We start from the raw sequence: 22350 nt of genomic DNA on the forward strand, positions 1-22350 counted from the left end.
CAGAAAAGGAAAGCTGAACACCATCAAATGTTTTGTATTTTAGCTCTGGTTAGCACTGTTAAAAATGCATTTATCTCTTAAAATCTCACTGCAGTGTAATGGCTCAAACACGAACACAGGAAGCTTGACAGAGGTGAAACCCCGGCTTTAAATGCACATTGTCTTTCCATTAAACCAAACAATTTAGCTTTTGATTCTACACAAGAAATCCTAAATGGAAACAATTAGCTCCTATCAAAATCTTGATTCGCTTGATCATGTGGTCATGCACTTAGTTGGGAGAGTTCAGAGTGAGGGTTTTGGCATGAATGTGTGTGTGTGTGTGTGTGTGTGTGTGTGTGTGTGTGTGTGTGTGTGTGTGTGTGTGTGTGTGTGTGTGTGTGTGTGTGTGTGTGTGTGTGTGTGTGTGTGTGTGTGTGTGTGTGTGTGTGTGTGTGTGTGTGTGTGTGTGTGTGTGTGTGTGTGTGTGTGTGTGTGTGTGTGTGTGTGTGTGTGTGTGTAAGGAGTGTGTGGAGTCACTATTGGGCTGCCGCAGAGCTTGGCCAAACACCAGCTTGACGACAGCAGCTGGAGAGTAGTGATGTAATAATCTTGTTGCCATGGAGACCTGTGGTTCCCCAGCATCTCCAAAAAATCCAAGGGCGGCGGAAAGTGGGCTGGGCTGGGCTGGCTGGGACGTAGTACTGCTGTGACAAAACAATACACAACCACAAGTGCAGGGACATCTGACTTCACTCCCTTCTCGTCAAGCTAATGCGTACACTAGCTTATTATGCTAGTGATTTTTTTATTAATTAACTGAAGTATGATATAATACTCATTATGTGATGTCCTTACATATTGGGAGGACCAGTGCATTAAAATAGGCCTTTGCTTCATTAGAAAGGCACAAGAAGAAGAAGAAGAAGAAGAATTTTCATGTAAGATTTAGCCCTTCACACTAAATCTGCATGACCTTGTCAGCTACTCGCCATGCTGTGTTGGGATTGCCCAAATCCTCCGCCAGGGTGGTCGGTAAGGAAATCTTCAACAGATGCTTGGAATTCAATTGGGGTTGTGTAAAATAGAAAAACCTGCATTTTAAATGAGCATCGCTGTCTTTCATCACATCAGTCATATAGGGCAAAGCTTTCACATTGAACGCACAGCAGCAATGTGTCTATTTTGTGCTCCTCTGGGTCAGTATTCACCCCTAATTGAGGAAGAGAATCTCTTCTTTCTTTTGATCATTTGATCTGGAGAGAGATGGAGTGATAGAGAAATAAATGTTTGGAAAAAACTGTCTGAGACAGTAAGGGAAAGAAAGCAACAGGAAACAAAGAAAGGGGGAGAAAAAGAGCTCTCAGTAGCCTGCATCTCATCATCCATTAAAGCCTAGGGATCGTTTCAAAACATCAAAATGAAGTAGTGCCCTTGTCTTGATGTCTGAGGCCCAGAAACCAAGCTTGGGAATCTAATTAGATGCCTGTTTGTATTCAAAATAAGTAGCGCGTGAAACCCTTTCAGATGACAAACAAATACTTTTGTGTTTTTAAAAAAAATTACTGTATAAAACGGCACATATACTGCACATTTATTAGTAACGCTTTTATTCACACAACCTAGAAACATCCAGCAGATGTCCCAGCAAAAATAGGAAGCCTTGAGGTGCAGCAGGTCAACACCAGCAAAGCATATTAAGTAATGGTGTGGTACTGTTTCCCTTAAAGTTGGAATAAAATATATTTTTTACCTCTTATTATGAAATGATTTATTATTATTGATAGATAAAGTGTATATCTTCTCAAACCTTTATTGATCAATCTCTTCCAAGCGTATCACAGTGAAAATGAAACCGCATAAATAACATTCATAGAGGAATGTGTCTGAATGTCCCTCCAGAACCTGCTCGCCTACATCACACATGGATCATGGCCATCCCCTGCCACCCAGGACAAACGCTCCCCTCCGGCAAGAGGCTGAGGTCTGTAGAGACCAAAACCTCTCACCACGTGACCAGTTTTTCCCCATCCTCAACTGGCCTCATCAACAAGGCCCGGATCCCCACTGACACGCACTCTACCTCGTACCTGGTATGTAATCTGTTTATATACTTGCCAATAAAGTTAATTCTGACTCTGATTTATTTGATGATTTGATTTTATAAGAGTTTTGTCTCTTGTCTATTCAGTGAGGATGTCAATGACATAGGACAGGGAGCTAATTCCATTCATAGATTTAAAAACAGTAAGAAGTATTTTATAATCAATTCTTTGTTTTACTGGGAGCCAGTAAATCTAAGTTAAAATAAAAGTAACATGCTCAAACCTTTTGGTTTAAGCCAATAAGGGAAAAGTGAAGTTGAACTGCTGCCCTGGATGGATTCAGCAGCCTTTTAGGTGTTATAGCACTTGATTTTCCACCTGAAAAACCAACCTTTCCGGCTATAATTTACTGTTAGCAGTTAATAGTTTCTTGTGTGGATGTGGGACATAAATAGATTCTTTATTGTACTTTTCCAAGGAAATGTGTTACCACAGTTCTTACAAAGAGGTCTGAGTATTTTTCTCCCTCAACAATCAGTTTCTCCTCGTCTGTTTTGACAGTCACACAATCATAGATGTGCTATTAGGATCTGCACTTTGATTAAGTCCCAATAGCAAGTAGTAACAATAATAGGGAGAAAACTCCTCCAGAACTAGCTGCCTATCCCACTTCGCAATTATATTGGTTACCTCATTAATTAATGACAAACAAATTACCCAATATCTTTAGATGTACAGTAGGCAGTGCTGCATGACCCCTGGCACTGCCTTGCATCCACCCACTGAAAAAGATAACACAATATTTTGCAGAAGGCCAAAGGTTCTGAAACACATTTTCTCAATCAGCTTCCTACTACAAGTGAAAAGATCCTACATTAACATATTCTGCAACAGTTAGAACTGTCCTGGTTTATTTCATATGAGAATTTCATAGGGTAGCTTAAAGCCTGTGCTCCCAGCCATGTGGAGTACTGAGTCAAGTCTTCATTCTGAGCCTGCACCTCCCTCCAGAGAGTCCCTGTGCTGTGGAAGACGTCCTGCCTCGTGCCTGTGCCAAAGACGCCGCCTCCCAGTGGCCCTCAGGACTACAGACCGGTGACCCTGACGTCCCACATCATGAAGACCATTGAGAGACTTGTCCTGGAGCAGCTAAGGCCTATGGTCAGGCCCTTCACTGATCCACTACAGTTCGCTTACCAGCCCCGCCTGGGAGTTGAGGACTGCGTCACCTACCTGCTGAACAGAGTCTACAGTCATCTGGACAAGCCTGTGAGCACTGTGAGAGTCATGTTCTTTGACTATTCCAGTGCATTCAAAACCACCCCTGTCTCCATCCAGGGAGTCCCTGTGGACACTGTAGAGGAGTATAAGTACCTGGGGTTGTATTTCGATGATAAGTTGAACTGGTCTAGAAATGCTGAGGCTGTCTACAAAAAGGGCCAAAGGGCCTCTATGACACACTTGCCCAGCAGACCTTCAGCAGAAGACTCCTCACACCCAGATGCATCACAAAGCACCTGTGGTCATTAAACTATACAACACATCCCTAGGAGAGTCTGTCACTCCCTCTCTGTAATATGGACTCAATCATAAACAATCTTTTCTTTGCACATTTTTACGGTACTTTGCACGTTATTACAGTACTTTGTATATTTTACGATTGTGAATTGATATTTATATATATATATATATTGTTTTATACTTCTGTTTTTCCAAATATATATGTATGTATACATTGTTGTTGTTAATAGGTTGTTTGTATAGCTGGAGTTTGCAACAAAAATAATTTCCCCCTGGGATTATTAAAGTATTTCTGATTCTGATATATTTCTGTTTTGGTCCTGGCTTTCCTCTTTGGTTTGAAGTGGGTGGGGCTCACTTGTAATAACCCAATCAGCAGTAACCGAAATATGGTCTTTCCCCAGTTAAGGGAATAATGGGATTAGGTTTGTAGTTTGTATCGGATTGTAGTCCCCCCGCGGTTTATATGAAAGGGGGTTGAATGGGAAAATGAGAGGAGTACCTTGACCTCCGGTACAGTAGGTTGCGCTCCTTTAACATACAACTGGTCAGAATACAGCTTTTTCTTCAGGTTTACCTTTGTCAAAATCACAACAACTTGGAAAGCAGAGAGGCAATTGCTGACTTTACAACAGATATAGATCTTATTGGTCATAATGCTACTTGCCATGGTGAAGTCCTCCCTCGGTTTAACGGTAACTCTCGTGTTGTTATTTTTTTCACATTATTTTGACGCCATTGCTTCCTAATCTATCCTAATTCCGGGTCAAAAACCACTGCAATGCAGCCGCCTAACCCAATCATGCTTGGAGAACGGTGTTTACATGCATGAATAGTTGCAGTACTGAAGGAGTTCTTTAGGTCTGTTAACCTGTGTATGAAAACCCTGATTATACCCGGTGTACAGTGTTTACATGGTGTGAGAAACCAGAGTATTGCCTTAACCCGAACAAAATCAGGTTATTAAACTGCATGTAAATGCACTGTGTGTTGCTCTTTGCACCAACCAAGATTTTTGAGAAGTGGATGTAAAATCCCCTCAGTCAAATAAAAACCCTTGAAAGTATGTAAAAATTAGCTATATAAAAATTTCTGCAACACCTTATGAGACATAAAAAATACTTCTATCGTAATGTTCTATGTCCTTATACCCTCTAAACTTTCAACATTTGAATAGGTGCCTGAACAAACGACCATGTTTATAACAGGTTTATATAGAAGAAATTGACCCACAGTCATGAGCTGCATCTCAAATTAATCTTTCAGATTATGTGTATCACTTCTATGTGACATATACTGCTGACCTGTTATCCCCCCCAAAACATCCCCCCTACCCACCTAAAAAAGACAATATATAGCTCCATACAGGTGCCTTAGCAGCGGCCTGGGCTCAAATATGACCTTTCTTCTCACTCCCCCCTGTCCTGTCACTCTTCAGCTGCTCTTAATAAAAAAATAAATGCCCTAAAAAGAATGTAGGGTCTGTGGTGCGTCTCAGAGGGTTAAATATTATTCAAACCTATACGCTCTGACGCACAAATAAGAAACATTGCATTTCCAAAGAAGAGCTTGGTTCATAAACATCCAAAATAATAATCTAATTTTAGAACAGAACCGTATGTTGTATAAAATGTCATCAGCTTCATCAGGCCAGGGAGATCAGTCTCAGTGAGTCATTCTCATGCTGTCCACCTCTCTGAGAGCTGTGAAGAAAGGCGGAGAGGAGAAGAAGAAGAAGAAGAAGAAGAAGAAGAAGAAGAAGAAGAAGAAGAAGAAGAAGAAGAAGAAGAAGAAGAAGAAGAAGAAGAAGAAGAAGAAGAAGAAGAAGAAGAAGAAGAAGAAGAAGAAGAAGAAGAAGAAGAAGAAGAAAAAGAAGAAGAAGCTCTCCAAGGTTATGCAGACCTGTGCGGCATCTTCCTTCTTCTAGCCTTAGGAAACACACAGCCCTGCGTATCAGAACGGCAACTCTCTGAAAAACGTCCTGAGATTACAAAGTAGTCTCACTGATCTCACTAATATGCCAGAAGAGGTTGGAGAAACTAAGCTCAGCAAAGAGACAAAGTGAATATTAAAGGGACGATGAAAGGCGGTTGAAAGAATAAGGGAGATACGCAAAGAGACAGCAGACTGATTGTGGGTTTGTGTGCAGGGAAGAGTGTGAGAGGGAATGCAAGAGATCCAGGGAGAAAAAGCGAGGGCTCTTTGGCTGGCACTTGAATGAAGTGTGTGGCTGTTCTGCGTATGGAAGAGAGCCGACGATGACTACAGTTTCCCACAGTTGGAGAGGGGATGAGCGAGAGCCAGTTAGAGGAGGAGTGCTTATTATTCCACGCACATACAGTTGCTCTGCTATAGCAAGAGTTTAAAAATAGACGGCAGCAGACTTGTGGACTGAGAAGCTGAGCTAAAAAAGAGTGTGCGGTCGCATACGATGAGGGGGATCCAGACTGGTCTGAGTGATAGGAAGGCGGGGGAGATGGATGGCTCTGCCCTTGGTAATGATAACTATCGACCATATCCATCCTATTGAACAGAGCTTTAGAAAAATATGGTAAATCATCATCTGCTCTGATTCACCATCGGTGTCTATATGCACTCTTTGTGTTGGTGATAAGAAATCCAGAAATCCATTAAATTATCCAAGAGCCTGATTGTTAATCATGTGATAAATCAGATGCCGTGTTCCCTCTCCAAATAATCGACATCCAATTGCAGACATTGGTCCAGATTTTTTTTTTAAATGAGCCGGGGCAACCAACTCAGGGCTAAAATCGGGCTACTTAATTATATGTGATGGTAGGCAGATTTTGTTACCTTTAGACAAAGATAGGCTAGCCGTTTCCCCCAGTTCCAGTCTATTTGCTAAGCTAGGATAACGTCTCCTGCAGTGCCATATTGAACACAGACAAACACCTGCAAAGGTACAGTGCTATCGATCTAATAACTGAATCTCGGCAACAAAGCAAGAAACTGTCAAATTATTCCTTTAACATTAAAATCCTGCTGTAAACAGAAGTCATATTTGGCATTGCACAGATGCACATCAACTACAGACGTTTCATTACTTTCACCAGGTTTCTGAAGACATATAGCCTACAGAGACACGATGCATTAAAAGTAAAAATATCTTAATCAGGATAACAGCATACAGCATATCATATTGCAAAGAAGTAGAGACCATCTCATCAACAAAGTGAATTTAATAGTTGAGGTATTACCAAAGCCACAAGGCTCGCCATGAGCCACCCTATAAATCTAGATTCAAACAAGAAGAAAATAATACATTGAAGGGTTTCATTGTGCAGAAATATCTAGTGCACTTGCTAAATTCAGTTGCTCCTTTGTAAAAACACATGGGACCAACCACAGAGTCTTAACAAAAGCTGCATTAACAGTGTCTCTCTTCTGAAGCTCTGTTAAAAACAGATAAGCCTATAGGTTTAATTTATATCAGCAAACTGAAGCCACGGTTTTGCTCTTTTCCTTGTTTAATTCTTGAATGCCATCAGATCAAGGACCGGAGAGATTTCCCCAATGAGAAGACAGGCATTCACAGTACTTCAGCTACGGCTCAGCTACCAAATAAAAGATAATGTGTCCTGGCAGATGAGCTAAATTTAAAAGGTTCTTGTCACACTAGCATTTGGAGCTCTAAGAAGTCTGGGTCCGTCTTATGTCATTCAAGATTTTGAAAGACAGAAAGAGATGAGGTTTCATTTTGTGACGTTGAAAACAACAAAATTAGGAGACATGTATTTCCCCAACAGTCAAAGGACTTTACTATAGCATCATCTGTCCATCCGTCTATCAATTAAGCACTTTGGTAAACAGCAAGATTTGTTTTTCTGCTGACCCTTTGACCTTGTGACAAAAAGAATACAAATCTTTATGTAGTGTGACAAGTTTTAACCAAAGACTGTATATAAAGATAGATTATGCTTCTCCACCTACTACCACTGTACAAAAGTGAAACCAAAATATCCTGGATATGTGCAGTGCCACGTTGTAACTGCCCATGACTTTTTTGCAGATCCAACAGGAAGAGCGCAGCTTCATTCCACATTCATTCCACTGCGCAGACAGCCGCACACTCCCAGGAGACGGCAAACAAGACAACTACAACATAAACACACACACCACAGACCGCACCACAAGGCCAAGAGTCACTGTAAATGACTATATGGTGAGCCTTCTGTAAGAACTACACATGCACGTACACTTCAAGACTTCTTCAAGACACACTGGCATGGCTGCGTCAAACACCGCAGGTTCTGCTAATTCTCTGTTAATCTGTTCACATCACAAAAACAAAATAATCATGTCGCACTGCATCATCTTCTCTCTCTAGTGCATAATCATTTTGTGGATCCACTGCAGAGTAATTAGCAGACACAGTGTGTGACCCTTGTGTGAGTCCTGGAGTCATTACAGTCATATGTATCTCTATTTACTCTTGTCCAATGTAAACCTTCCTTCTTAAAGCACCTGCGAGCACACACGCACACGCACAGGATACTGTTGTCTGTAATGTGCCGAGCCAGCAGGCAGCCAAACAGGACGTCAGCATCCGTGTGTAATTAAAGCTTTTTGCCTTTTCTTTACAAAGCACCCAACACACACCCGTGGACACATGACACCAGCAACATTTTTAGTGACATATTTTATTTATGCATGAATTCACAAAAATCCGAAATGCAAGCTAACTCTTTTTTTTTCCTTTGGAATACCAATACGCACAAATACCATTACACAGAACACATGCAAACCCACAAGTAAAGAGAAGACATACAGACACTAACAATTAAGAGCGCCTCGCTGAAAACATCATTAGTATGGCGATTAAATATCCACCTTCGGAGCCAGAAGGAACTGAATCATGAATAACACATGAGACCCATGTCTAAACAGAAAAAATCACACCAGAATGATTTCCAAGTTCAGTGCGGCCGACATCAGTCGACACAGAATCACCGCTGTGCCTAAACTCTTGCTCTTCGGTGACATCCTCAATTCCGCAGCTAGCTTCCTGCCTTTCACAAATAAGCCTGGTCTCCTCTTTCAAGTTTGACATGAAAGAAGATGAAGAGGAGCAGCAGCAGAGAAGGCTCCAGTGAGAACAAGAAACCTCTCTCTTATTTCTGTAAAGCCTTAAAGATTTCAGTGCTGGAAAGCCTTTGTCGGGTTTGAGAAGGATTTTTCTACCGGTCCGATATCAACTAGCGTTGAGAGGCTACATATTCATTCTGTTAATCTTAAGAGCCTCATTGCAGCCCCCTGAAGACATGGTGTACCTCTAACACCTTACTGCAGCTGGGCCAAATGTTGCGGCTGTAGTGACAGAATGCACTAATGTAGAGATGTGTGAAAAGATGTTTCACAGACATCATTACTAAGGAACATCCATTTCCAGGCCTTTTTGTTCCCTTTTGAGCTCCCCCAGTCCTGTGGTAGTACATAATCCCCTAGATGTAACTGCTTCCATGCAATGGGGTGATTTAGCCTGGCTGGGAACAGTCTGGCTGCTACTCAGTTCCCCTACGTTAAACCACAATATCTCTGATGCCTCCTAAATATGACAGGAACATTACTTAATTATGTTTCGGCTACAAAATGAAAACCAGCCATACAGGAGACTTATATTCACGCTATGCGGTACAGAAAATCTGCAACACTAATTGTTACCATTTTAGTGAAAGTGATGAAGCTCAGCTTGACTGGATGTGCTCTTGACCTACTCTTCTGCAATCACTTCTTCATTTCCTTATGAGTTTGTTTGGACTCGAGCACCCCGGTGTGTCAGCACGCTGCAGACAGACTCTTCCGTCTTCAGTGCCTCCCAACAGTAAATAGTTCTCATTTTTGTTTCTAAAAGCATCAAAGGCACTTTGAACGACACACCACCTCCCTGAGAGACGTAATTAATCACTGGGAGAAAAGAGAAGGAATATATTGTACATTACTTATTGGCTTCCATTTATTTCCTTACCAAACTTTGAATAAAAACAAATATGGTCGGTCTGGTTAAAGCAATGTTAAAAAGAAGTGTGAGACTGTCATCTTGGGCAACAAAGACTGTAATATACTGTATGTGCATGGAAAACTATAAGAATAGTTGATAGAATAAGAATAGGACTGTTAACTAACCCTACATTCAATCGGCCTCTCTGTAATGTCTAAACTTGCAACTTTTATGCACATACTGTACAGATCCATTTACCGGCCATATGTAAATATGGAAATCCCAGTCGATTATGTCTACTCACTATTCCAATAAAGTTAATTGAAACAAGATGGCTGCATTCTCAATGTTGCCAATAGGCAGACAGAAAGGCATCAGTATTTTGTGAAATTCTATTATGGATGGAAAGTAGGAAACAATAATAATGTGGTAATATCAGTTTTATATCACAGCAGTCAGGGCTCTAGCTCACCGGGTAGAGTGTGTGCCCCATTGAGACCCAGTCATTGGCAGTGGCCCATGTTAAAATCCGACCTGCGGCCCCTTGCTGCATGTCATCCCTCTCTGCCTCCCCCGTTCCCTGTCATTCTTAAGATGTACCAACATGTAAAATACTAACCTGGGAAACAAACAACCTCACGTTTCATTTGCTCTTGCAAATTATGATATTATTTCACAGTTTGTGACCCAAACAAAATCTTTTTCCTGCTTCTAGACGGACCAAGCACTGCCTCAGCTTGCATGTGTTGCTCAGTGCTACGTCATTACGTTGCTCTGATAGGTTTTAGGTCCCTGTTGATAACTCTCCTTAGAACGAAAAAAACCTAAGAGTTTCCAGCAAATTAGTCTGGCGATGTCAAGGGGTTAAAAGGGCCATAATTGGGCCAAATCCATACAGTGTCTGCCCAACTTATGAGTCGACAACCACGCTAGCAGCTTTGTGAGGCTGTACTTAAAGGGCAACCAATTTGGTTTGGTTCTGGTTTGAAAATGAAAAAAAAACCTGGGGATGTGGAGTAAAAAAGATGTGAGCTTACCAGACCCCAGCCCGCTCCTCTTCTGTACTCGAGGCTTACGGCTGATGTTGCCTCACCGAAACCTGGATCTGTCGTCAGTTACTTCGTGGCGTTGGCTGATGGAGGGATTCGCAAACAGCAGTCTAGCGTTACTGTAAATATGATTGTTATTATTTTTACCTTGCCTTTCAATTATGTTCAGCCTCACTATTTTGGTCACTATTTTACTTGCTTGAAGCTATGGAGTGTGCAAGCGTTCCGACAGGATTCTGACTGCAGTTCACAAACAGCCACTGGTGTCGCTTATAAGGGTTACACAGAGAACCTTTAAGGGATCACCAAAGTTATACATTTCTTGAAGCAATCCATCCAATCGTTTCATCCATCCAAAGACATTTCACTCAAAAATACAAATCTAAACCTGATGGTGGTCTAGGAAAAGTCAGGGCAATCCACTCAATGGTTTATGAGATATTACAGTCTGGGCCAAAGTGGTGGATTGTCCAACAATGCTATCCCTGGAGACATGCTGCTATGGCTAGAAAGGAATCAAAACCCCCCTGTGTATGAAAAGTACTGACTAAGTTGCATACCTCAGCCTTTGTAACTGGCTTGGCTGGTATGCCTATAGCCTTCGGTGAAATGCATCCAGCATCTTTATGGCTGTACCATGTATAGCATGTCTTTGCTATGTCGTATACCAGAGTCAAGTTCAGTCAGTACAAAATTATTAATCTGTTCAGTTGCAGTGCTACTGACTGAAAGAGGAGAGAGAGAGGCTGACAGAGAGAGGAAGTGGGGAAATTAATGTGAAATGGAACAAAGAGGGGATTTTGTGGAATTGAGGGGCCGGCCAGGAGAAAACGTTAAAAAAGAGAGAGAAGAAGCATAAAAGAGACATGGAATGGGGAGAGAAAGAGAGAGAGACAAGAAAAGAAAATAAGAGTATGCAGAATAAGCTTTGCTTCACTATAAACTATGGTTCCTGCAGATGCTGCCATACAGCAAATGCAGTGACATCACTATAGGGTGGACACTGCAGCTTCTGCATCACATAGGCTAACACCTTCAGAAGCATGTGCATCAGAGATAACCAACATCAAATATTCACTTGCCATACACACATTTAGAAATCCAACATCCCAGCTACCTCACCCTTAGATTACAGATAATTACAGTCGTCCTCGCTGTCATGATTTCTGAATGACAGCCTTTGACAGAACATGAACAACAACAAAAACGGTTAAGATGTAACTGCAGGCAAGCCTCTGGGACCTCATGTCCCAGAATTCCTTTTGCAACCTAACAGTGACGACATCAGTATGTATGACGTCAGTATATTGTCAGCTCTCACTTGCACCATGTGGCGTGATGCCTTCACATGCTCCACATGTCTGTTGATCTACCATTGTCCGCAGTAATCAAACGTTATTGCACCGGTCAGACACATAATAGTGAACATGACCTCATAATTCAAACTTGAACGTTCCATTTCATTTCACTTTTACTTGTCAGAAGTTGGAAGTTCCCGATTTCCGAGTACAATGGAACGCAGCATAATCGGCAGTGACGAGCTCCACCCGGGCAGACCAACCGCTGCTGTCTGATGTGAAAAGTGTCACTAACTCTGCAGTGCATTTGATTTTGGTGAGGGAATGTCGCCAGGCACTCAGATTGTATTTCTCGGCAAAGCACCAAATACAAGTGCTTGCATTAGTGGGTCATATGATCAATCACCATTGTTTTCATCGGGTCTTCAAAGAGGACTTAAAAACCTCTAGGGCTGATCTAATATGGCAGGGCAAGAGATTCCAGAGCCTCGGGGCAGCCGCCGCAAATGCTCAGTCCCCTCTGGTTTTAGTCTGGTCCTGGGCTTCCAGCAGCAGTTGATCTGTCGACCTCAGCGCTGGCTAGTGGCTGGAGTGTGACAATGTAAAAATTCAGATAAGTACAGCGGTGCCAGTCTAGTTAAAGCTTTAAAAACAAATAACAAAAGTTTAACATCAATACTGAAGCGGACAGGGAGCCAGTGTAGCGAGGCCAAGAATGGTGTAATGTGGTGGCGCTTTCTTTTACCAATCAGGAGACCAGCAGCTGCGTTTTGCACAGGCTGCAAGCGGCAAAGCAACTACTGGTCGACGCCAACATACAAAGAGTTACAGTAATCCAGCCCTGAAGAAATCAAGGCATGGATCACTCTCTCTAGATCTTTGGGAGGAAGATAGGCCTTAATCTTGGCTAAGAGTCGAATTTAACATTAATTGGAATTGGTATAGACTGAAAGTAATCCTTACTGATTGCTCATTGCCATAGATGACTTGGTTTTAAATGATCCTATTACATGAGAGCAAAGTATTTTTGTTCGGATTGAATCAGTTGATTTAAATCTCATAACCAATCAGTCAGTGTGGTGAGTCGAGTTGAGGCCCTGACATCACTGGAGCCATAGATATTACTGTCATGGCCAACAGCTAAATGTCCTAATCTGAGAGCACACCGAAGCCTTTAGGGTGTAACTCACCATTTCTCCAAATTTTGGATTAACACGTTATTTAGCCAGGCGCCAAGACATGTCTGTCACAGATTTCAGCAGGGCGCTACGTAGCTGGCAGTGCAGCAGCTCTGTCTAAAGCACGTCCTACTTTTAGAAAAAAAAAAAATTTAGGATTCCCAGTGAGGGTTATTATGGACCTAAATCTCTCCAATCCTGTGCATGTGAGACAAAGGCTGAATGTCAAGTGGAATTCAGATTTCTTTTATCCACCAACTATATGATGAATGCATTTGATAAACCTTTATGAAGGAAGACTGACGCATACTGATGCAAACTCTTTTTTTTAGCACTTACAGTTCAACCTGTTACGTGTGGCACCTTCAGCTGTGGTGTGAGAGAGTAGCTATATCAACAGGCTCAATAATTCATTTATTGTTTATATATAAATACAGGCAGAATACCTTAGATCATTTCCATTAAGCACCTTTAGCCCAGATCTGAGAGCTTCCCAATCCAAGCAGATTTCTGTTATCATCTGCTGAGCAGACCCACAGGGGCTGAGGCAGAGAGCCCTGATCTAAGAAACGTTGACAGCAGTTTCTGAGTGACGTGAGAGCGTTCATGCATGTCCCAGCATTACCAAGATTCAAACACATGTGCAGAATACAAAGGCACAGATCGCAGTTTGGTTGTCCACTAAATGCAAGTCATGTCTTAAACTGTTGGCTGTCAGTTTACCAAAGCCGTCATATTGAGTTATCTATTGATTAGTTATTTGTTTGACTGATAAGACATTTACCGTAGTCAATCAAATGCTATTGGCTATTGACAAATGCCCATTCAAAGTTACCAGAGCCCAAATGATAACTTCAGATTTCTTACTTTATCTGACCAACAGTTACACATCCAAAAGTATCTCATATATGTGAAGATGTGAAACTGAAACATTTGACAAGCTTAAAGGAACAGTGTAAAGGATTTGGGGGGGATCACCTAGCAGAAATGTATATTCAGAATTATGTTTTCATCGACAAAAAAATCACTTAAAACTAAGAATTGTTGTGCTCTAGTTAGCTTAAATTGAGCCCTTCACTTCACAAAGAAAACTGGTTACAGCGTTCGAGGCTGAGCCCCATTCATTCCTATGAAAGCTGCTCAGTGGCGCATGAAGCCAAAAAAGTTCAACTTCCGTGGTTAAAAGTTTCCGGATCATCAGCACTACTTCTGCGTTACAGCAGGCGCACTAGACACACCAGCCGGTCGGGCCAGCTACTTCTGGTTTACCGCTCTGGCTAACTAGAAAAGGAATTATTTAATCATTTAATCATGTGGCTCTTCTAGACTTTCCCAAAAACTGTATCCACTGATTTACACACGTCTCTTTTGCCCTGTAAGTCAAGTCACGTTTGGCCACTATGTAAAAATACTGCTTAATTCAGTATTTTCATTAGCCATAGTCTATGGGTGGAAATGTTGGTCCTTCGACACACCACTGTGGTCCAGACTTAAATATCTCAGCAACCACTGGATGTATGGCCATAACATTTTGTACAGCATTTTCTAAGTGCAGTAACTAAGAAATCACTAATAACATGAGTTGTACACAATTTTGGGGTGGGCCTGCAAGTATGGAAGTTATGATTGATTTGGATAGTAATTATTAAATGACAAACAAGTAAACCATAATCAATCATCAGTGTGCCGAATATTAATTTCTTGGGACAATACACAAACTTTTACCTTAATGTTTTCGTAGTTACTGCACTTGGGCTTTGGACTTTGGTGAGTTTTGAAGTTGACATTTGTGGTTTTGAGTGAAATGTCATGACCGCTATTTGATGAATTACCATGAAACACATATATATATATATATATATATATATATATATATATATATATATATATATATATATATATATATATATATATATATATATATTTTAAGGGGTGAAGGCAAATTAGGCATGACAGCAGATCCTTGCACGTATGAAAGAAATACAAAATATGTAACAACCGTTATTCCAATTTTAGCAGTGCACACTGAGAAGACAACAATATGAGTGCAGAGAGACCACTTAGGAGACAAGAGTAACCTATTTCAATAATGCATTCACAACAAGAGGAGCTCCTTCCAAGTTCTGCATTTGGCTTTAAAAGAACGACCCTAATTTCATTAGTGGGCTACACAGGATCTTAAGTCGGTGCCAGGTGACTGAACCACTCACTCACACTGATGAGGTACGTCTCACTGGATCAATGATATTCTGTCATACATCTTGCTTTCCATTGCATATTTACATTGTTTGGTTCATGGTAGGAATATTAATTTAGAGCAAATGGCCCACAGTATTTGACTTGAATTTTCAACCTGATGGTTAATCTTGTTGCACAATTAAAAATGTTAGATTGAGTGTGTGGTCGGTCTACATTTCATAGCTAATGCCATGGATGTTAAATTGAATCACATAGCTTGCATGTTCCTCTCATAAACTCATTAAATGTTACTATGTGGAATGTAGGGCAGCAGGTTGTTTATTCTGCTCGTCTGTGTCATCTGTGCTGCTGATTAACAGTGGAAGACTGGAGCTGCTAAACCACACTTCATGATAATTCAATGCTTATCCAGGGTATAACTCCCAAACAAAACATACATCTAAATTATCCCTGTATTTGTGCGTTCGCTTAACAAACAATGGCTCTTTGTTGAATGGGCTATGGCTAAATCTCAGCAAGAGAAACTCACAATATAACAAGATGGATAGTAACTTGGAGAGGTAGGAGGACACAAATGCAGTAAAAGCCCCTGAACTATTCACTGATAGTCACACAATTCTGTTAAACTCTTATTCAGTTTTGAGACCAGGAGGGTGTATATGGGAATGGCTCTATTCTGTGCCTTTGTTCGTTAAGTATCAGGTTTTGGCTACACAGACAGTGATTGTTAATAGGATCAATTAAGTGTTGGTTTTGTCTTTTAATGGGATTAATGACAAAAACAAAACATTTCCTCAGCCTTATCCTATACCGATTATGGACCTCGTAGTGGGCGACGTGGATGAAATATATGACGTATGGGTTTTGTGGCTCAGCAGGCAGAGCTTATATCTGGCTTCTTCTGTCTACGAGCAAGATACTGATCTCTGTAATGCTCCTTGTGGTTAGGCCAATGCCTTGCATGGTAGCCTGCTGCCATCACTGTAAGAGTGTCTCTGTGAATGGATTAATGAAAAGGTTTTCAGCTTGTTTCTCAGTGCACTTCTGACCACGACTCTTACCATTCGGTAATGTGCCAGCCTACATTTCAGACTACTGTTACACAGGTTACATACGAGTCTAAAGGTACTATACCGGAATCGTTTGATGGAAACGTGGCTTAACTGTGCTGTGTATTGATAAATCCATGGCACTGTCCGCGGTGCTGATGAATTGTAATTGCAACTCTTTCCCTTTCTTTCCTGAGCCTGTTCTTATTTGCTGCCTGGGGCCTCCGAGTGCCTCTCTTAGGGCTTACTAAAACTTTTATGGTGCCTTTGGGTGTCCTTCTCAGCACCTTCCACCATTCCCCTTCCAATTAATCCTGGATTGAGGAAGAGAGTGTATCATCACTGTGAGAAGCAGGAATGAAGAATGTTAAAGGAACAGAAAAAAATCAATAAAGTCTCACACATGATTCCAGGGTCATTATATAATCAGTAACAATGTCACCAGCAAGAGAGGGGGACAGACACAGTATGGGTGAGTTAAATGGGCAAGAGTATCTGGTGAAGCTGGCAGGTACTGTAAGCCTGGCAAAATGATGAGCAAAGCGAGGGGTCTGGGGTCTGGGGTCTCGGGTCTGGGGTCTGGGGTCTGGGGTCTGGGGCCCGTGTCCATGTTTTAAAAAGTCTTAATTTTTGCCTGGCTGCCTTCCTATTCCACTCCACACTGCCTTTATTTTTTTTTCATCTGTGAAAGGTCATATCAACCGCCATTCCACACTGATGGGATTTCAGTGTTACCGCAGCAGTTCGACGTGGAGGCTAATTGAGGTAAATGGAGAGTGTGGCCTCTTTATTCTGGACCACATCTCAAAGGTGTTCAGGAAAGGACAGCAGCCATCCGCTCCAATTTCGGTGAGCCAAAAATGCTCACTGTAATGTCCTTTATTCAGATGAAAATTACATGTTCACCAGTACTTATTTAGCTCTGCAGACGCTTTCACTCCCTAAATGTCGTGTTCGCAATCCAATGTCAGTGACGTTGTTGTTGTAAACAATAGAGTTTTGATTAAGCCGATGATCCTATTTATGTTTTCATTCAGGCCAGTTGTGCTTCATCAAGAGCCCCATGGTGTGAAATAATGGCATATTCTATTATTTCCCATGGTGGAAATTATGAAACATTCCAAAAGAGAGCTTATCCCCCTCAATAGAAACAAATTAAGCATTCAGTCTCTGCTGTGTGTTTTCAGTTGCTAAAAGGGTGGGATCAGCATATGTTGACAGCTTAATCATCACTTTAAATTATGACTGGCTGAAGGAGCTGCTCAAAAGTCAAGGATGCAGGCTGTACAGTACTTTGATAAACACAACTCATCAGAAACACATACTGTTTTCCCCTGCAGTCAGAAGGCAGTAACGCTGTACTTGTAAATCATTACAATTAAAACTGAAGTTAAGTCTGGAGTCATCAAGGACAAAGCTTTAAATGTTTTCTTTCAAAATGGAATTGAAAGAAAGTTAACCTCAGGGCCTGAAAGTCACTGCCACTCTGCATACTCTTGCACACATTAAATTAAAAGCATGACTACACGTATGAAATATTGTGATAACATCAAAAAGCATTGCACTTGTTAGAGTTAATTACATAGACTGATGTAAAATCCCCATTTCGCCTGTCCCCCGAGCACTGCCACTTTAAGTTGTTTGACGTTGAAAGACCTGCTTTGCCTTTGCTGTCAGATCCTAGAAACGAACAGGTGGTGAGGGTCTTTGTGTGCTGTCATCTCTGATTCAGCAGCAAAGGAAATACCTTCAAGAAACAAGCTTCAAACGCAGCTCCAGCTACTCAAACGACCAGGTTAGATGATGCACACAGACTTCCCATTGATGCAATGGTACACACACACATACACAAACAAACACTAGATCTACAAAGCTAATAGACATTAATCACTCGCTCTTACTCCTACGCTCTCTCGCTCCCAAAACCACAGTGTGTCTACCGACTCTAGTCATGTCTCACCTTCATTCATGTCAGTCCAATTGATTTTTGAGACAACTGAAGAAGTGCAAGAAATCAGTGCGCCCACTATAGCTCACTGACTGGCACCCCATATGCAGAGGCTAAGTCCTGACCACAGCAGGCTGAGTTCGACTCAGACCTGCGGCCCTTTGCTGCATGTCGCCCTCGCTCTCCCTCTCTCTCCCATTTCCTGTCAATCTTAAGCTGTACTCTCAAATAAAAGACATAAAAAGCCAAACAAAAAAAGAGAAATGTTACAAACAGGTTTGCATGGGACCCATTGTCTAATACGATGTGCAAACTTAATAACAGGAGACCTATCAATAAACCTTACAAAAGAACAAAAGCCTTAATCTACAAAAAGTAACCAGGAAAAGGGAAGTAGAATCTAAGTGGGCCCAGCAACTTAGAAGACATGTCAACTATTTCAAAAGCTACATTGTTTAAAAGCTAAACTTTATCAACTCCTTTTACAACTTAGCACTGCTGATGCTATTTTGAGTGATGGAAGAGAGGTAGACTAATTCACACAGTCTTTTTGGCAACTAAATCCAAACCTTAATGGTCCCAATAAAGTTTGGGCCAGTTAGGTCTTGCTTCGAGTGGGCTGTACCTTCTTAAAACATTGCTTTTCATGAATTTACTTTATCGGTTTTGTCACCGACTAATCACTAATCACATTAGCTTCAGAAAAACAGAAGCTATTCCTCCTGGAGCCCAAAAAGCATCAAATCAATACCCCATGGTCAGACTCAGGGTCAGTCTGAAGGGCAAATGACAACTGGGGTAAAAACCTGCTGCTTTTATAAAACAAATTAAGATAGGCCCACAATCTGTCCAGACTCATTTGAATACTAACAACATTGAACCTCCTCTGATTATAGAGCAAAAACCTCTTATGCCTCCGCCTGTCTCATGTACTAGCCAGAGGAAACCTTGAAATCCTCTCTGAGCCCTCCACTAAAATCGTTCAAGATCAGATTATCCAGATTTGCTTCATAATGTATTCAAATCAATGCATGCGGTGACTACAGCTTGGAAACAGAGATTTTGTTTTATTATATCTTCTGCTGAAAATTCAAAATCATGCCAATTAATAACCCTTGGTTTTGCCACTCAATAGGGTAGGCTCTCATCTTTAACACCTGCAGCCCATTGATGACAGGCGTCCGACCATAAACACAGCAACATTCAAATGCATTTTGTGACATTGACATTTGAGTTAATGACACCACCTTTGCAGCAGATTGAGAGAGGGAGAGATGTGCTGGGGGGGATTTGCATTTCCCCTGATGACCACGTACATGTTAATAGCTCGTCCTCCACAACCAGGTGATTTGAGAGACAAGAAATGTTGGTCCCCACTGACCTGGATCGTGCAGGTGTACTCCGAGTCGTCCAGCAGCCTCACAGTGCAGTTGCATTCCCTGTCCAGACTCCTGATGCTGCTGCTCATCAGTCGGCTCAGCATCTTCTCGATCGTCTGCGTACGGGACCGGGGAGAAAGGCACATACATACGAGTTTTTAATCTCCTGTCACGTTAACGACGTCCCTGTTGTTTAGTCCAACACCTGGTCAGCGGCAGCGACTGTGCGGAGCGGCTGCGGTGGTGCATCGTTTTATCAGTGTGTGTGCGTGTGTGTGTGTGTGTGTGTGTTCGCTGACTGGCCGAGGTGCCACACGCTGCGTTTCTTCACTCAGTGAGGAGTGTGAAATAGTGCTGCTGCTGCTGCTACTGCCGCTGCTGCTGCACTCTCTCTGGTCCGGTTGGGCTGTCCCCCCTCACCACACCTTCTCCCCCCGTCTCCTCTCCGTTGCCATGCCGCTCTAATGCTCCTGGGCGGGGTGAGTCCGGTGAGTGGCGAGCCTGTCGGCCAACGGAAGCGTGGACTTGAGAGACGCTACCTTCGCAGAGTTAACGACTGGAGCCCAAATTCCGATAGGCTGACGTCCGTCGTGACTCCAGCCACATGGTTGGGAATAATAACACGGTGCTGCTGCAGAAGTGAATGAATTGATCCTTTTAATTCAACATTTTATGACAAGACACCGTAGCCAGATTGTCCTTTTTATCCACTTATTACGTTCTTTGTTTAATCTCAGAACATGAAGGCAACAGCAGCACAATTGAACATCGTTTTCCTCCACAGTTTGATGATCCGACTGTCCTTATAGTCACAGGACTGAATAGGGATGGAATAGCTGTTCATCTTGCTTTGTCAGGGGGCACTTCTACAACAGGAGGCCAGGGGCCAGTTAATAACCAAACGTGAATTATTAGTAGCCTAATATTTGCCATTTCAATGAACAAACATTAAAAAGCCCATAACTCATCTTTCTTTGAAATTGTCTCAACAGATTTATTCACTAATTTAAAGTGTAATTCGGCGTAAAATCATCCCATTGTCTTTTTCGGCACTTACATACATCAAATAAACCACCGGGACAGCTTTTTTGTGTGACAACTATTAACGGAGTAATCCCACAGGGTTACTGACAGCCTGACATGGCTAACACTGATCAGCGTGGGGCAGTAGGTGAAGGCAATAAAACGTCTATTTTAACCACTCATATTGCTTGAAAAAACCCCAAACGTCTGCAGTAGCATGAGTATCCCTACACATAAAACAAAGCTTGAATCAACTCAGAGGAGCTGCTACTGGGGCCAATAGGTAAGTCTTTCAAAACACTCTTTTAATGAACTCTGGGTTCGCTAACTACTTTATTGGGGCTTCATTTGTGTGTAAGGACTCTTATCATGCTGCTGCAGAGGTTTGGTGTTATTTTGAGCAGTATTAGTGGTTAGCCTAATAAATATGTTTTAATGCCTTCACCGTACTTTTAGTGACTCTCCCGCAAAAAAATGTCTTGATGGCTTATTTGATGTAAATGGCAAAAAAGACCATGAGATGATTTTGCGCAGGAATAACACTTTAACTTGGCACAGCCCTGCACGGGTCAGGTGTATGCAGGGAATCAGATGGTTTGTTTCACAGAACCACCTGAGAAGGCGTCTTTGGAAATGGACTTGGAAAGGACAGGCACTTCCAGGTGATTGGATGAGTCTGTCTATCAAACTCTTGCCGAAGTCAAACAGGAAGCTGAAGCAAAAACGAATAAGGGTTATGGTTACACATACGTGAATGCAGGCGACAGATATTTCACACTGGTCTAAATTCAAGCTGTACTCCACACAGATTTGTGTTGCAACCGGAAGCAAATGTTTTATTCGCTCCTCCGCTCGCACAGAAAGGAAGGGAATGGTAGGCAAATATTTACTTGGGCCTCTTGTAGCCTGACAAGATGGATTTTCGTGTGACGTGAACACAAGTCCTGAGTGATCTTGTAAGATTTCGGCAAGTTAATCCATTCCCAGAAGGTTAACATGACTCATGGTATTTTAATGCATGATGTATCATGAATTCCTGTTTCTCACCATTACTAAATGAGCAATTAACCATGACTTTATGTGATTAGTTCACATTTAGATGATCATCAGTTAAGGAATTTTAATTCACAGTTAGCTAGGCTACTTCATACATTAATTGATACGTGACCAAATTAGCCGGATTCCTTTTATATAAAAGTTAATTTCAGAAACATCCATTTGCAACAACAAAAAACACATATTTCTATGAGAAAAGATCCAATGGTATTTGTGACACGTTTACACAGAGGGTGAGCTTGTTGTTGTTGTTGTTGTTGTTGTTGTTGTTGTAGTTGTTTAAAGCACTGGAGCTTTAACATGTCTGACCATTCTTCTATAATTTGATTATAGGCTGTATGAGTAAGCCTATATATGTTATGATTAATATGATTATGGTTTTAGTGCATCTTTCTCTACCGTGCAGTCCACTGATCCTGAAATAAACTTTTATGTAAGACGAACCCAGCTACTTTTGTCGCATAGGTTTAATGTATGAAGTAACTGTGTGGGAATTAACATTCCTTAGCTATTGAGTGTACATAAAGGCATATGACTCAATCATTTGTTGATTAGCAACAGGAATTCATTATATACTAATCCATGCATCCAAATATCATCAGTCATGCCTTAGTTAAAGCATTAGAGAGTTGAAACTAAGAGCAGTCGCCCCCATGTGGAGAGGTTG

The 22350-nt window shown here is 41.6% G+C and overlaps 1 protein-coding gene across 3 annotated transcripts in view; it reads right to left on the reverse strand.

Annotated features, from left to right (window-relative positions):
• The window catches only part of LOC310964434 (FERM domain-containing protein 5-like), a gene marked incomplete at its 5' end in the record, with an annotated part of 64590 nt that extends 44882 nt beyond the window's left edge, over positions 1-19708 (reverse strand). For all 3 annotated transcript variants that reach the window (XM_083937565.1, XM_083937564.1, XM_083937563.1), the window contains one exon: positions 19607-19708. In XM_083937565.1, the coding sequence (XP_083793691.1) occupies positions 19607-19708 (102 nt within the window). The remainder of the gene's footprint in view (positions 1-19606) is intronic.
• Between the last annotated feature and the right edge of the window lie 2642 nt (positions 19709-22350).

The sequence above is a fragment of the Echiichthys vipera genome, assembly GCF_963691815.1.
Source record: "Echiichthys vipera genome assembly, chromosome: 1".
Classification (NCBI taxonomy): domain Eukaryota; kingdom Metazoa; phylum Chordata; class Actinopteri; order Perciformes; family Trachinidae; genus Echiichthys; species Echiichthys vipera.